Source organism: Saccoglossus kowalevskii, chromosome 13 (genome assembly GCF_978046115.1).
Source record: "Saccoglossus kowalevskii chromosome 13, keSacKowa6.1, whole genome shotgun sequence".
Classification (NCBI taxonomy): domain Eukaryota; kingdom Metazoa; phylum Hemichordata; class Enteropneusta; family Harrimaniidae; genus Saccoglossus; species Saccoglossus kowalevskii.
The window spans coordinates 33,026,608-33,043,537 of NC_140653.1; the positions used below are offsets into that span (position 1 = coordinate 33,026,608).

The 16,930-nt window shown below is 39.7% G+C and overlaps 1 protein-coding gene across 1 annotated transcript in view; it reads left to right on the forward strand.

Moving 5' to 3' along the window:
* LOC146735243 (methyltransferase-like protein 27) overlaps positions 1 to 16,930 on the forward strand; it is a 38,257-nt gene that overhangs the window by 18,268 nt on the left and 3,059 nt on the right. Inside the window, exons 2-5 of the mRNA XM_085507228.1 lie at positions 715 to 843; positions 1,449 to 1,568; positions 3,751 to 3,889; positions 3,971 to 4,063. Of these exons, the coding sequence (XP_085363354.1) occupies positions 715 to 843; positions 1,449 to 1,568; positions 3,751 to 3,889; positions 3,971 to 4,063 (481 nt within the window). The remainder of the gene's footprint in view (positions 1 to 714; positions 844 to 1,448; positions 1,569 to 3,750; positions 3,890 to 3,970; positions 4,064 to 16,930) is intronic.

Sequence of the window (16,930 nt, forward strand, 5' to 3'; positions counted from 1 at the left end):
ACGTTATATTTTAGCGTGGCACTCCTCCTTTAGTAGATCTGTAAAGCTTGCACTCCGGGCTTTCACTGCGTGGATGCAACGCTATCAGTCACATGTGTGCTAGTGAAGCGCCCTCTTACGGATAATTACAAAATGTTTGAATTCTGAATTTTGAATGATGAGTTTTGAATTACGAAATTTGAAATCGGAATTTTGAATAGTGATGAACCGTATCGGCCATCGTACCAATGGGTACCTGTACTTCGAACATTCGCAAGTTTTCCTAGGTAGTGCCAGACGGCTTTGTCTTTTGACCTAATTTTGTGCTGACCTCTCCTCCGCGTCTTGATGTTTTGTTTTCCTTGTCATAATACTCACTGATTGATGACTTTGTTTTGATTTTGAGTTGTTTAGCGTACAACTCGGCCAAGACCTTTGCTCTTACCGTGAAACATGGGGAAGTTTCCGTCAATTGACGGACATTGCATTTTTTTAAAAACTAACGAAGCACACTGTCTATCATCCCCATTTTTTCATTTGCTGATTTCTATTCTGAAAAATTCGACCGTCCGAAAACGCACCTTAATTTTGACTCTAAAAACACGTCACATTTCTAACACAAATCATTGAAAACCGTTCGAAATTTTGGAGTTTTTACGGTAGTACATATTGCGGCATAGTATGTGGTAGCTTAAAATATACGTGATATTAACCTTTGACTCTGTCTTTCTTCAGATGGCCGAACAATCTGATCAATCGATGCTAAGGGATAAAAAAACTTTCCTTGATGAAGTATATGATCCGGCTGTCACACCCGAGGACGTTTATAATCTGTACGAAAAATACGGCACGCAATACGACACGGTGAGATTCTTATTTATAATCTTGTGCTTCAGATTAACTGGTGATAACAATATTTTGTTTCATTTGAATACATTATCAATCCGAACATTTCATATTTAGCTTTTTTGTATCGATGGAAATTTTGAAAATTTTGAGTAATTTATGGTAATTATTCATTAATTATTAATATTATAATCACCTACTTATGAATGTCAATTACCTGTTAGAGAGTGTATGATTCGTCTACATACCATGTAAAAATGTGCGTTTTATTATGATATTTCTCATTCATCTCCAACATATTCAAATAACGTAGTCGTCGCGTCGTGTTCGATATTTACAATGTTTGTTTACACGAAATTATAAAGTTGATATTCAACATGACTATAAAATGGATTGTTAGTAGCATGTCTGTAGTTATTAGTAATCACGGATCAGTTGCTACCTCATTTCATTTATATATAAAAATTGTATAAAGAGTTTAAAGCTATTAAAATAAATTTGTACATTCACTTTCGGAATCTAACTCAACTATTTGAATTCCTTGCAATATTATTCAAAAGCAACTTCATAATGAATTACTCGCATTTTATTATTAACCGATTTTAATATCAATGTCCCGCTAGTTCTTGTCGAATGATTATTCTGGACCGAGAGTGGTTGCAGAGTGTTTTTCAAAAATCGTCACCAATCGGAGCTTGAGAATTCTTGACTGTGGAGCTGGAACAGGGCTGGTAGGAGAAGAGGTGTGTACTTTTAGGTATTCACAGATAACAGAGGTTTTGATTATCCTTTAGTATTTATGTATCATTAGTCCTGCGAAGGCGTTGGTTATAATGATTGGTCAGTTTACGATGTAATATGTTTACCTTCCTCTCAGAAATTGTCCACATTGCACTATGTTTTTATATCTGACACAATGTTTGTTATACCTGACACAATGTTTTTATATCTGACACAATGTTTGTTATATCTGACACAATGTTTGTTATATCTGACACAATGTTTGTTATATCTGACACAATGTTTGTTATATCTGACACAATATTTGTTATACCTGACACAATGTTTGTTATATCTGACACAATGTTTGTTATATCTGACACAACGTTTGTTATATCTGACACAATGTTTGTTATATCTGACACAATGTTTGTTATATCTGACACAATGTTTGTTATACCTGACAAAATGTTTGTTATATCTGACACAATGTTTGTTATATCTGACACAATGTTTGTTATACCTGACACAATGTTTTTATATCTGACACAATGTTTTTATATCTGACACAATGTTTGTTATACCGTTACTATGTTTGTTATACCTGACAGTGACACAATGTTTGTTATACCGTTACTATGTTTTTATATCTGACACAATGTTTGTTATACCGTTACTATGTTTTTATATCTGACACAATGTTTGTTATACCGTTACTATGTTTTTATATCTGACACAATGTTTGTTATACCGTTACTATGTTGTTATACCTGACACAATGTTTGTTATACCGTTACTATGTTTTTATATCTGACACAATGTTTGTTATACTGTTACTATGTTTGTTATACCTGACACAATGTTTGTTACTAAATCGAAATATATTTCTAACTCATGTATTTTACAAATGTTTTTAAAATGCATTTCAACATTATAAAAAACAAGAGAAAAGTCTTTAGCCTTTTTGAATAAACGTGCTCAAAATAAATTTAAATCTAATTCTAGTTTACGAACCTAAACATCTACTAACATTAGGTAAACATGCTCAATCGATCCTTAAATGATCTGGCGTTTAAATGTAATCATCAGTAAAGCCTGACCGTAAAGTGAGTTGTTCATTAACTTAAAGTTGCCTGTGTTCGACAACACAGCTTGGATTTTGCAACACAGTAATGACAATGTTACACTCAAGATAAAAGCAATGGCAGCGTACTGAATATTTTCCAACCGTCAAACTACATCCCTTGCAAAACATTGCCCAACTTGTAGCTTCATGAATTAAAAAAGTCTGTTTTGAGTAGTCTTACTCTGATTTGAGAATGTTGTCAAAGGCACAATTATCTAACTGCTGAATTAATTTATCTAGAATATATCCATTCCCTTGGTGGATGGTATTTCCCGTACTGAGCACGCTGTACCGTTCAAACGTGTTTAAAATACGTTGTTAATGCATATAATCAATACCTAGGAATTTGATGTACTTGAAATGTATTTATAAACCATTTATCTTAAATATTTATGGTAGTATACCCTTTAAATATGTTTGAAATATGTTTTGGAGCCTTAATTTGGTGAGCATTTTTGCAGTAATATTTTTAAAAATTCACCCATTTCAAACTGGACTGCAATAAAAAGGTTTTGGTGTGTGCGGTTCTTTTCTAAATCGATTGAATGACTGTTTGCAACATGTAATCATCGAGTACAAACCAACTTATATCAAAACTTACATGTAGAAGAGTTTGGTTGTAGCGCTCAATTAATGATTCGGTGTCACGTGTTCATTGATCACATGTTTTGTTCCCATTTCTTTTTGATGGTGTACATGTGATTACTGTACTAAATAACAATTTTAATTGTCAGTGCTCTATACATAATAAATGTTTTTCTGTTTAGATGTGTAATATTAAATCTAACAATAAACACATTGTGCATGTGTTAATCAAAAGTTCACATCAACTAAAATCGTGCATATTTTATCTACATGGGTTTATGGTGTAATGCTTGTATTCATTTTTGGGCATTTGTGTTATCACCATGTGTATACATTTTATGTTTCTGGATTGGTACAAGTAAATTGTGACATTTTGAGTGTCATGTGATTGTTGTACATATACTAATTTACGTACTTCAATGAGTAATATATTTGCAGTACACTGTATAGTTGCTGAGTACCCATTCCTGTATATCTATTTGTTTGTCTTACAGCTTCGTCGTCTCGGGTATGCCAATGTAGATGCAATAGATATGTCGGAAACTTGTTTAAAGATTGCACATGAGAAAGGTGTATACAAAAACATAATGTGTGCCAAACTGAGTGGAGAACCAATTGAAGGCATTAAGAAAGGTAATAAATATACAGTTTGCTTATGATATTATAAAGAATAAGTGAAGTAGAAAACTCATTTTAAGTGTTTATTATGTACAGATACATATGATGCTACAATTACCTGCGGGTGTTTTTTGACTGGACATCTCGATGACAGTGTCCTGACAGAATGGACGAGGATCGTTAAGCCAAGTAGGTATACAAATCGATATACTGAGTAATTACAATAACATGACACCCAGTCTAATAATTCTGCTTGCAATGTATCGCCAAAACTGATAATACTCTGTGGCGGTGTATTGCCAAAACTGATAATACTCTGTGGCGGTGTATTGTCAAAACTGATAATACTCTGTGGCGGTGTATCGCCAAAACTGATAATACTCTGTGGCGGTGTATTGTCAAAACTAATAATACTCTGTGGCGGTGTATTGCCAAAACTGATAATACTCTGTGGCGGTGTATTGTCAAAACTGATAATACTCTGTGGCGGTGTATCGCCAAAACTGATAATACTCTGTGGCGGTGTATTGTCAAAACTGATAATACTCTGTGGCGGTGTATCGCCAAAACTGATAATACTCTGTGGCGGTGTATTGTCAAAACTAATAATACTCTGTGGCGGTGTATTGCCAAAACTGATAATACTCTGTGGCGGTGTATTGTCAAAACTGATAATACTCTGTGGCGGTGTATCGCCAAAACTGATAATACTCTGTGGCGGTGTATTGTCAAAACTAATAATACTCTGTGGCGGTGTATTGCCAAAACTGATAATACTCTGTGGCGGTGTATTGTCAAAACTGATAATACTCTGTGGCGGTGTATCGCCAAAACTGATAATACTCTGTGGCGGTGTATTGTCAAAACTAATAATACTCTGTGGCGGTGTATTGCCAAAACTGATAATACTCTGTGGCGGTGTATTGCCAAAACTGATAATACTCTGTGGCGGTGTATTGCCAAAACTAATAATACTCTGTGGCGGTGTATTGCCAAAACTGATAATACTCTGTGGCGGTGTATTGCCAAAACTAATAATACTCTGTGGCGGTGTATTGCCAAAACTGATAATACTCTGTGGCGGTGTATCGCCAAAACTGATAATACTCTGTGGCGGTGTATCGCCAAAACTGATAATACTCTGTGGCGGTGTATTGCCAAAACTAATAATACTCTGTGGCGGTGTATTGCCAAAACTGATAATAGTCTGTGGCGGTGTATCGCCAAAACTGATAATACTCTGTGGCGGTGTATCGCCAAAACTAATAATACTCTGTGGCGGTGTATTGCCAAAACTAATAATACTCTGTGGCGGTGTATCGCCAAAACTGATAATACTCTGTGGCGGTGTATTGCCAAAACTGATAATACTCTGTGGCGGTGTATTGCCAAAACTAATAATACTCTGTGGCGGTGTATCGCCAAAACTGATAATACTCTGTGGCGGTGTATTGCCAAAACTAATAATACTCTGTGGCGGTGTATTGCCAAAACTAATAATACTCTGTGGCGGTGTATCGCCAAAACTAATAATACTCTGTGGCGGTGTATTGCCAAAACTGATAATACTCTGTGGCGGTGTATTGCCAAAACTGATAATACTCTGTGGCGATGTATTGCCAAAACTGATAATACTCTGTGGCGGTGTATTGCCAAAACTAATAATACTCTGTGGCGGTGTATTGTCAAAACTGATAATACTCTGTGGCGGTGTATCGCCAAAACTGATAATACTCTGTGGCGGTGTATTGCCAAAACTGATAATACTCTGTGGCGGTGTATCGCCAAAACTGATAATACTCTGTGGCGGTGTATTGCCAAAACTAATAATACGCTGTGGCGGTGTATTGCCAAAACTAATAATACTCTGTGGCGGTGTATTGCCAAAACTAATAATACTCTGTGGTGGTGTATTGCCAAAACTAATAATACTCTGTGGCGGTGTATTGCCAAAACTGATAATACTCTGTGGCGGTGTATCGCCAAAACTGATAATACTCTGTGGCGGTGTATTGCCAAAACTAATAATACTCTGTGGCGGTGTATTGCCAAAACTGATAATACTCTGTGGCGGTGTATTGCCAAAACTGATAATACTCTGTGGCGGTGTATTGCCAAAACTGATAATACTCTGTGGCGGTGTATTGCCAAAACTGATAATACTCTGTGGCGGTGTATTGCCAAAACTAATAATACTCTGTGGCGGTGTATTGTCAAAACTGATAATACTCTGTGGCGGTGTATCGCCAAAACTGATAATACTCTGTGGCGGTGTATTGCCAAAACTGATAATACTCTGTGGCGGTGTATCGCCAAAACTGATAATACTCTGTGGCGGTGTATTGCCAAAACTAATAATACTCTGTGGCGGTGTATTGCCAAAACTAATAATACTCTGTGGCGGTGTATTGCCAAAACTAATAATACTCTGTGGTGGTGTATTGCCAAAACTAATAATACTCTGTGGCGGTGTATTGCCAAAACTGATAATACTCTGTGGCGGTGTATCGCCAAAACTGATAATACTCTGTGGCGGTGTATTGCCAAAACTAATAATACTCTGTGGCGGTGTATTGCCAAAACTGATAATACTCTGTGGCGGTGTATTGCCAAAACTAATAATACTCTGTGGCGGTGTATCGCCAAAACTGATAATACTCTGTGGCGGTGTATTGCCAAAACTAATAATACTCTGTGGCGGTGTATTGCCAAAACTAATAATACTCTGTGGCGGTGTATTGCCAAAACTAATAATACTCTGTGGCGGTGTATTGCCAAAACTAATAATACTCTGTGGCGGTGTATTGCCAAAACTGATAATACTCTGTGGCGGTGTATTGCCAAAACTAATAATACTCTGTGGCGGTGTATCGCCAAAACTAATAATACTCTGTGGCGGTGTATTGCCAAAACTAATAATACTATGTGGCGGTGTATCGCCAAAACTGATAATACTCTGTGGCGGTGTATCGCCAAAACTAATAATACTCTGTGGCGGTGTATCGCCAAAACTGATAATACTCTGTGGCGGTGTATTGCCAAAACTGATAATACTCTGTGGCGGTGTATCGCCAAAACTAATAATACTCTGTGGCGGTGTATCGCCAAAACTGATAATACTCTGTGGCGGTGTATCGCCAAAACTAATAATACTCTGTGGCGGTGTATCGCCAAAACTGATAATACTCTGTGGCGGTGTATTGCCAAAACTGATAATACTCTGTGGCGGTGTATTGCCAAAACTAATAATACTCTGTGGCGGTGTATTGCCAAAACTGATAATACTCTGTGGCGGTGTATTGCCAAAACTGATAATACTCTGTGGCGGTGTATTGCCAAAACTAATAATACTCTGTGGCGGTGTATTGCCAAAACTGATAATACTCTGTGGCGGTGTATTGCCAAAACTAATAATACTCTGTGGCGGTGTATTGCCAAAACTAATAATACTCTGTGGCGGTGTATCGCCAAAACTGATAATACTCTGTGGCGGTGTATTGCCAAAACTAATAATACTCTGTGGCGGTGTATTGCCAAAACTGATAATACTCTGTGGCGGTGTATCGCCAAAACTGATAATACTCTGTGGCGGTGTATTGCCAAAACTGATAATACTCTGTGGCGGTGTATCGCCAAAACTAATAATACTCTGTGGCGGTGTATTGCCAAAACTAATAATACTCTGTGGCGGTGTATTGCCAAAACTAATAATACTCTGTGGCGGTGTATTGCCAAAACTGATAATACTCTGTGGCGGTGTATCGCCAAAACTAATAATACTCTGTGGCGGTGTATTGCCAAAACTGATAATACTCTGTGGCGGTGTATTGCCAAAACTAATAATACTCTGTGGCGGTGTATTGCCAAAACTAATAATACTCTGTGGCGGTGTATCGCCAAAACTAATAATACTCTGTGGCGGTGTATTGCCAAAACTGATAATACTCTGTGGCGGTGTATTGCCAAAACTGATAATACTCTGTGGCGGTGTATTGCCAAAACTGATAATACTCTGTGGTGGTGTATTGCCAAAACTAATAATACTCTGTGGCGGTGTATTGTCAAAACTGATAATACTGTGGCGGTGTATCGCCAAAACTGATAATACTCTGTGGCGGTGTATTGCCAAAACTGATAATACTCTGTGGCGGTGTATCGCCAAAACTGATAATACTCTGTGGCGGTGTATTGCCAAAACTAATAATACTCTGTGGCGGTGTATTGCCAAAACTAATAATACTCTGTGGCGGTGTATTGCCAAAACTAATAATACTCTGTGGTGGTGTATTGCCAAAACTAATAATACTCTGTGGCGGTGTATTGCCAAAACTGATAATACTCTGTGGCGGTGTATCGCCAAAACTGATAATACTCTGTGGCGGTATATTGCCAAAACTAATAATACTCTGTGGCGGTGTATTGCCAAAACTGATAATACTCTGTGGCGGTGTATTGCCAAAACTAATAATACTCTGTGGCGGTGTATCGCCAAAACTGATAATACTCTGTGGCGGTGTATTGCCAAAACTAATAATACTCTGTGGCGGTGTATTGCCAAAACTAATAATACTCTGTGGCGGTGTATTGCCAAAACTAATAATACTCTGTGGCGGTGTATTGCCAAAACTAATAATACTCTGTGGCGGTGTATTGCCAAAACTGATAATACTCTGTGGCGGTGTATCGCCAAAACTGATAATACTCTGTGGCGGTGTATTGCCAAAACTAATAATACTCTGTGGCGGTGTATTGCCAAAACTGATAATACTCTGTGGCGGTGTATTGCCAAAACTAATAATACTCTGTGGCGGTGTATCGCCAAAACTGATAATACTCTGTGGCGGTGTATTGCCAAAACTGATAATACTCTGTGGCGGTGTATTGCCAAAACTGATAATACTCTGTGGCGGTGTATGGCTGAAACTGATAATACTCTGTGGCGGTGTATCGCCAAAACTGATAATACTCTGTGGCGGTGTATGGCTGAAACTGATAATACTCTGTGGCGGTGTATGGCTGAAACTGATAATACTCTGTGGCGGTGTATTGCCAAAACTAATAATACTCTGTGGCGGTGTATTGCCAAAACTGATAATACTCTGTGGCGGTGTATTGCCAAAACTAATAATACTCTGTGGCGGTGTATCGCCAAAACTAATAATACTCTGTGGCGGTGTATTGCCAAAACTAATAATACTATGTGGCGGTGTATCGCCAAAACTGATAATACTCTGTGGCGGTGTATCGCCAAAACTAATAATACTCTGTGGCGGTGTATCGCCAAAACTGATAATACTCTGTGGCGGTGTATTGCCAAAACTGATAATACTCTGTGGCGGTGTATCGCCAAAACTAATAATACTCTGTGGCGGTGTATCGCCAAAACTGATAATACTCTGTGGCGGTGTATCGCCAAAACTAATAATACTCTGTGGCGGTGTATCGCCAAAACTGATAATACTCTGTGGCGGTGTATTGCCAAAACTGATAATACTCTGTGGCGGTGTATTGCCAAAACTAATAATACTCTGTGGCGGTGTATTGCCAAAACTGATAATACTCTGTGGCGGTGTATTGCCAAAACTGATAATACTCTGTGGCGGTGTATTGCCAAAACTAATAATACTCTGTGGCGGTGTATTGCCAAAACTGATAATACTCTGTGGCGGTGTATTGCCAAAACTAATAATACTCTGTGGCGGTGTATTGCCAAAACTAATAATACTCTGTGGCGGTGTATCGCCAAAACTGATAATACTCTGTGGCGGTGTATTGCCAAAACTAATAATACTCTGTGGCGGTGTATTGCCAAAACTGATAATACTCTGTGGCGGTGTATCGCCAAAACTGATAATACTCTGTGGCGGTGTATTGCCAAAACTGATAATACTCTGTGGCGGTGTATCGCCAAAACTAATAATACTCTGTGGCGGTGTATTGCCAAAACTAATAATACTCTGTGGCGGTGTATTGCCAAAACTAATAATACTCTGTGGCGGTGTATTGCCAAAACTGATAATACTCTGTGGTGGTGTATTGCCAAAACTAATAATACTCTGTGGCGGTGTATTGCCAAAACTAATAATACTCTGTGGCGGTGTATTGCCAAAACTGATTATACTCTGTGGCGGTGTATTGCCAAAACTAATAATACTCTGTGGCGGTGTATTGCCAAAACTGATAATACTCTGTGGCGGTGTATTGCCAAAACTGATAATACTCTGTGGCGGTGTATTGCCAAAACTGATAATACTCTGTGGCGGTGTATTGCCAAAACTAATAATACTCTGTGGCGGTGTATTGCCAAAACTGATAATACTCTGTGGCGGTGTATCGCCAAAACTGATAATACTCTGTGGCGGTGTATTGCCAAAACTAATAATACTCTGTGGCGGTGTATTGCCAAAACTGATAATACTCTGTGGCGGTGTATTGCCAAAACTAATAATACTCTGTGGCGGTGTATCGCCAAAACTGATAATACTCTGTGGCGGTGTATTGCCAAAACTGATAATACTCTGTGGCGGTGTATTGCCAAAAGTGATAATACTCTGTGGCGGTGTATGGCTGAAACTCATAATACTCTGTGGCGGTGTATCGCCAAAACTAATAATACTCTGTGGCGGTGTATGGCTGAAACTGATAATACTCTGTGGCGGTGTATGGCTGAAACTGATAATACTCTGTGGCGGTGTATGGCTGAAACTGATAATACTCTGTGGCGGTGTATTGCCAAAACTAATAATACTCTGTGGCGGTGTATTGCCAAAACTGATAATACTCTGTGGCGGTGTATTGCCAAAACTAATAATACTCTGTGGCGGTGTATCGCCAAAACTAATAATACTCTGTGGCGGTGTATCGCCAAAACTAATAATACTCTGTGGCGGTGTATCGCCAAAACTGATAATACTCTGTGGCGGTGTATTGCCAAAACTGATAATACTCTGTGGCGGTGTATCGCCAAAACTAATAATACTCTGTGGCGGTGTATCGCCAAAACTGATAATACTCTGTGGCGGTGTATCGCCAAAACTAATAATACTCTGTGGCGGTGTATCGCCAAAACTGATAATACTCTGTGGCGGTGTATTGCCAAAACTGATAATACTCTGTGGCGGTGTATTGCCAAAACTAATAATACTCTGTGGCGGTGTATTGCCAAAACTGATAATACTCTGTGGCGGTGTATTGCCAAAACTGATAATACTCTGTGGCGGTGTATTGCCAAAACTAATAATACTCTGTGGCGGTGTATTGCCAAAACTGATAATACTCTGTGGCGGTGTATTGCCAAAACTAATAATACTCTGTGGCGATGTATTGCCAAAACTAATAATACTCTGTGGCGGTGTATCGCCAAAACTGATAATACTCTGTGGCGGTGTATTGCCAAAACTAATAATACTCTGTGGCGGTGTATCGCCAAAACTGATAATACTCTGTGGCGGTGTATTGCCAAAACTGATAATACTCTGTGGCGGTGTATTGCCAAAACTAATAATACTCTGTGGCGGTGTATCGCCAAAACTGATAATACTCTGTGGCGGTGTATTGCCAAAACTAATAATACTCTGTGGCGGTGTATTGCCAAAACTGATAATACTCTGTGGCGGTGTATTGCCAAAACTAATAATACTCTGTGGCGGTGTATTGCCAAAACTAATAATACTCTGTGGCGGTGTATTGCCAAAACTGATAATACTCTGTGGCGGTGTATTGCCAAAACTAATAATACTCTGTGGCGGTGTATTGCCAAAACTGATAATACTCTGTGGCGGTGTATTGCCAAAACTGATAATACTCTGTGGCGGTGTATTGCCAAAACTGATAATACTCTGTGGCGGTGTATTGCCAAAACTAATAATACTCTGTGGCGGTGTATTGCCAAAACTGATAATACTCTGTGGCGGTGTATCGCCAAAACTGATAATACTCTGTGGCGGTGTATTGCCAAAACTAATAATACTCTGTGGCGGTGTATTGCCAAAACTGATAATACTCTGTGGCGGTGTATTGCCAAAACTAATAATACTCTGTGGCGGTGTATCGCCAAAACTGATAATACTCTGTGGCGGTGTATTGCCAAAACTGATAATACTCTGTGGCGGTGTATTGCCAAAACTGATAATACTCTGTGGTGGTGTATGGCTGAAACTGATAATACTCTGTGGCGGTGTATCGCCAAAACTAATAATACTCTGTGGCGGTGTATGGCTGAAACTGATAATACTCTGTGGCGGTGTATGGCTGAAACTGATAATACTCTGTGGCGGTGTATGGCTGAAACTGATAATACTCTGTGGCGGTGTATTGCCAAAACTAATAATACTCTGTGGCGGTGTATTGCCAAAACTGATAATACTCTGTGGCGGTGTATTGCCAAAACTGATAATACTCTGTGGCGGTGTATTGCCAAAACTAATAATACTCTGTGGCGGTGTATTGCCAAAACTAATAATACTCTGTGGCGGTGTATTGCCAAAACTGATAATACTCTGTGGCGGTGTATTGCCAAAACTAATAATACTCTGTGGCGGTGTATTGCCAAAACTGATAATACTCTGTGGCGGTGTATTGCCAAAACTGATAATACTCTGTGGCGGTGTATTGCCAAAACTGATAATACTCTGTGGCGGTGTATTGCCAAAACTAATAATACTCTGTGGCGGTGTATTGCCAAAACTGATAATACTCTGTGGCGGTGTATCGCCAAAACTGATAATACTCTGTGGCGGTGTATTGCCAAAACTAATAATACTCTGTGGCGGTGTATTGCCAAAACTGATAATACTCTGTGGCGGTGTATTGCCAAAACTAATAATACTCTGTGGCGGTGTATCGCCAAAACTGATAATACTCTGTGGCGATGTATTGCCAAAACTGATAATACTCTGTGGCGGTGTATTGCCAAAACTGATAATACTCTGTGGTGGTGTATGGCTGAAACTGATAATACTCTGTGGCGGTGTATCGCCAAAACTAATAATACTCTGTGGCGGTGTATGGCTGAAACTGATAATACTCTGTGGCGGTGTATGGCTGAAACTGATAATACTCTGTGGCGGTGTATGGCTGAAACTGATAATACTCTGTGGCGGTGTATTGCCAAAACTAATAATACTCTGTGGCGGTGTATTGCCAAAACTGATAATACTCTGTGGCGGTGTATTGCCAAAACTAATAATACTCTGTGGCGGTGTATCGCCAAAACTAATAATACTCTGTGGCGGTGTATTGCCAAAACTAATAATACTATGTGGCGGTGTATCGCCAAAACTGATAATACTCTGTGGCGGTGTATCGCCAAAACTAATAATACTCTGTGGCGGTGTATCGCCAAAACTGATAATACTCTGTGGCGGTGTATTGCCAAAACTGATAATACTCTGTGGCGGTGTATCGCCAAAACTAATAATACTCTGTGGCGGTGTATCGCCAAAACTGATAATACTCTGTGGCGGTGTATTGCCAAAACTAATAATACTCTGTGGCGGTGTATTGCCAAAACTGATAATACTCTGTGGCGGTGTATTGCCAAAACTAATAATACTCTGTGGCGGTGTATCGCCAAAACTGATAATACTCTGTGGCGGTGTATTGCCAAAACTGATAATACTCTGTGGCGGTGTATCGCCAAAACTGATAATACTCTGTGGCGGTGTATTGCCAAAACTAATAATACTCTGTGGCGGTGTATTGCCAAAACTGATAATACTCTGTGGCGGTGTATCGCCAAAACTGATAATACTCTGTGGCGGTGTATTGCCAAAACTAATAATACTCTGTGGCGGTGTATTGCCAAAACTGATAATACTCTGTGGCGGTGTATTGCCAAAACTAATAATACTCTGTGGCGGTGTATCGCCAAAACTGATAATACTCTGTGGCGGTGTATTGCCAAAACTGATAATACTCTGTGGCGGTGTATTGCCAAAACTGATAATACTCTGTGGTGGTGTATGGCTGAAACTGATAATACTCTGTGGCGGTGTATCGCCAAAACTAATAATACTCTGTGGCGGTGTATGGCTGAAACTGATAATACTCTGTGGCGGTGTATGGCTGAAACTGATAATACTCTGTGGCGGTGTATGGCTGAAACTGATAATACTCTGTGGCGGTGTATTGCCAAAACTAATAATACTCTGTGGCGGTGTATTGCCAAAACTGATAATACTCTGTGGCGGTGTATTGCCAAAACTGATAATACTCTGTGGCGGTGTATTGCCAAAACTAATAATACTCTGTGGCGGTGTATTGCCAAAACTAATAATACTCTGTGGCGGTGTATTGCCAAAACTGATAATACTCTGTGGCGGTGTATTGCCAAAACTAATAATACTCTGTGGCGGTGTATTGCCAAAACTGATAATACTCTGTGGCGGTGTATTGCCAAAACTGATAATACTCTGTGGCGGTGTATTGCCAAAACTGATAATACTCTGTGGCGGTGTATTGCCAAAACTAATAATACTCTGTGGCGGTGTATTGCCAAAACTGATAATACTCTGTGGCGGTGTATCGCCAAAACTGATAATACTCTGTGGCGGTGTATTGCCAAAACTAATAATACTCTGTGGCGGTGTATTGCCAAAACTGATAATACTCTGTGGCGGTGTATTGCCAAAACTAATAATACTCTGTGGCGGTGTATCGCCAAAACTGATAATACTCTGTGGCGATGTATTGCCAAAACTGATAATACTCTGTGGCGGTGTATTGCCAAAACTGATAATACTCTGTGGTGGTGTATGGCTGAAACTGATAATACTCTGTGGCGGTGTATCGCCAAAACTAATAATACTCTGTGGCGGTGTATGGCTGAAACTGATAATACTCTGTGGCGGTGTATGGCTGAAACTGATAATACTCTGTGGCGGTGTATGGCTGAAACTGATAATACTCTGTGGCGGTGTATTGCCAAAACTAATAATACTCTGTGGCGGTGTATTGCCAAAACTGATAATACTCTGTGGCGGTGTATTGCCAAAACTAATAATACTCTGTGGCGGTGTATCGCCAAAACTAATAATACTCTGTGGCGGTGTATTGCCAAAACTAATAATACTATGTGGCGGTGTATCGCCAAAACTGATAATACTCTGTGGCGGTGTATCGCCAAAACTAATAATACTCTGTGGCGGTGTATCGCCAAAACTGATAATACTCTGTGGCGGTGTATTGCCAAAACTGATAATACTCTGTGGCGGTGTATCGCCAAAACTAATAATACTCTGTGGCGGTGTATCGCCAAAACTGATAATACTCTGTGGCGGTGTATTGCCAAAACTAATAATACTCTGTGGCGGTGTATTGCCAAAACTGATAATACTCTGTGGCGGTGTATTGCCAAAACTAATAATACTCTGTGGCGGTGTATCGCCAAAACTGATAATACTCTGTGGCGGTGTATTGCCAAAACTGATAATACTCTGTGGCGGTGTATCGCCAAAACTAATAATACTCTGTGGCGGTGTATTGCCAAAACTAATAATACTCTGTGGCGGTGTATTGCCAAAACTAATAATACTCTGTGGCGGTGTATTGCCAAAACTGATAATACTCTGTGGCGGTGTATTGCCAAAACTAATAATACTCTGTGGCGGTGTATTGCCAAAACTAATAATATTCTGTGGCGGTGTATTGCCAAAACTGATAATACTCTGTGGCGGTGTATTGCCAAAACTAATAATACTCTGTGGCGGTGTATTGCCAAAACTGATAATACTCTGTGGCGGTGTATTGCCAAAACTGATAATACTCTGTGGCGGTGTATTGCCAAAACTGATAATACTCTGTGGCGGTGTATTGCCAAAACTAATAATACTCTGTGGCGGTGTATTGCCAAAACTAATAATACTCTGTGGCGGTGTATTGCCAAAACTGATAATACTCTGTGACGGTGTATCGCCAAAACTGATAATACTCTGTGGCGGTGTATTGCCAAAACTGATAATACTCTGTGGCGGTGTATTGCCAAAACTAATAATACTCTGTGGCGGTGTATTGCCAAAACTGATAATACTCTGTGGCGGTGTATCGCCAAAACTGATAATACTCTGTGGCGGTGTATTGCCAAAACTAATAATACTCTGTGGCGGTGTATTGCCAAAACTGATAATACTCTGTGGCGGTGTATTGCCAAAACTAATAATACTCTGTGGCGGTGTATCGCCAAAACTGATAATACTCTGTGGCGGTGTATTGCCAAAACTGATAATACTCTGTGGCGGTGTATCGCCAAAACTGATAATACTCTGTGGCGGTGTATTGCCAAAACTAATAATACTCTGTGGCGGTGTATTGCCAAAACTGATAATACTCTGTGGCGGTGTATCGCCAAAACTGATAATACTCTGTGGCGGTGTATTGCCAAAACTAATAATACTCTGTGGCGGTGTATTGCCAAAACTGATAATACTCTGTGGCGGTGTATTGCCAAAACTAATAATACTCTGTGGCGGTGTATCGCCAAAACTGATAATACTCTGTGGCGGTGTATTGCCAAAACTGATAATACTCTGTGGCGGTGTATTGCCAAAACTGATAATACTCTGTGGTGGTGTATGGCTGAAACTGATAATACTCTGTGGCGGTGTATCGCCAAAACTAATAATACTCTGTGGCGGTGTATGGCTGAAACTGATAATACTCTGTGGCGGTGTATGGCTGAAACTGATAATACTCTGTGGCGGTGTATTGCCAAAACTAATAATACTCTGTGGCGGTGTATTGCCAAAACTGATAATACTCTGTGGCGGTGTATTGCCAAAACTGATAATACTCTGTGGCGGTGTATTGCCAAAACTAATAATACTCTGTGGCGGTGTATTGCCAAAACTAATAATACTCTGTGGCGGTGTATTGCCAAAACTGATAATACTCTGTGGCGGTGTATTGCCAAAACTAATAATACTCTGTGGCGGTGTATTGCCAAAACTGATAATACTCTGTGGCGGTGTATTGCCAAAACTGATAATACTCTGTGGCGGTGTATTGCCAAAACTGATAATACTCTGTGGCGGTGTATTGCCAAAACTAATAATACTCTGT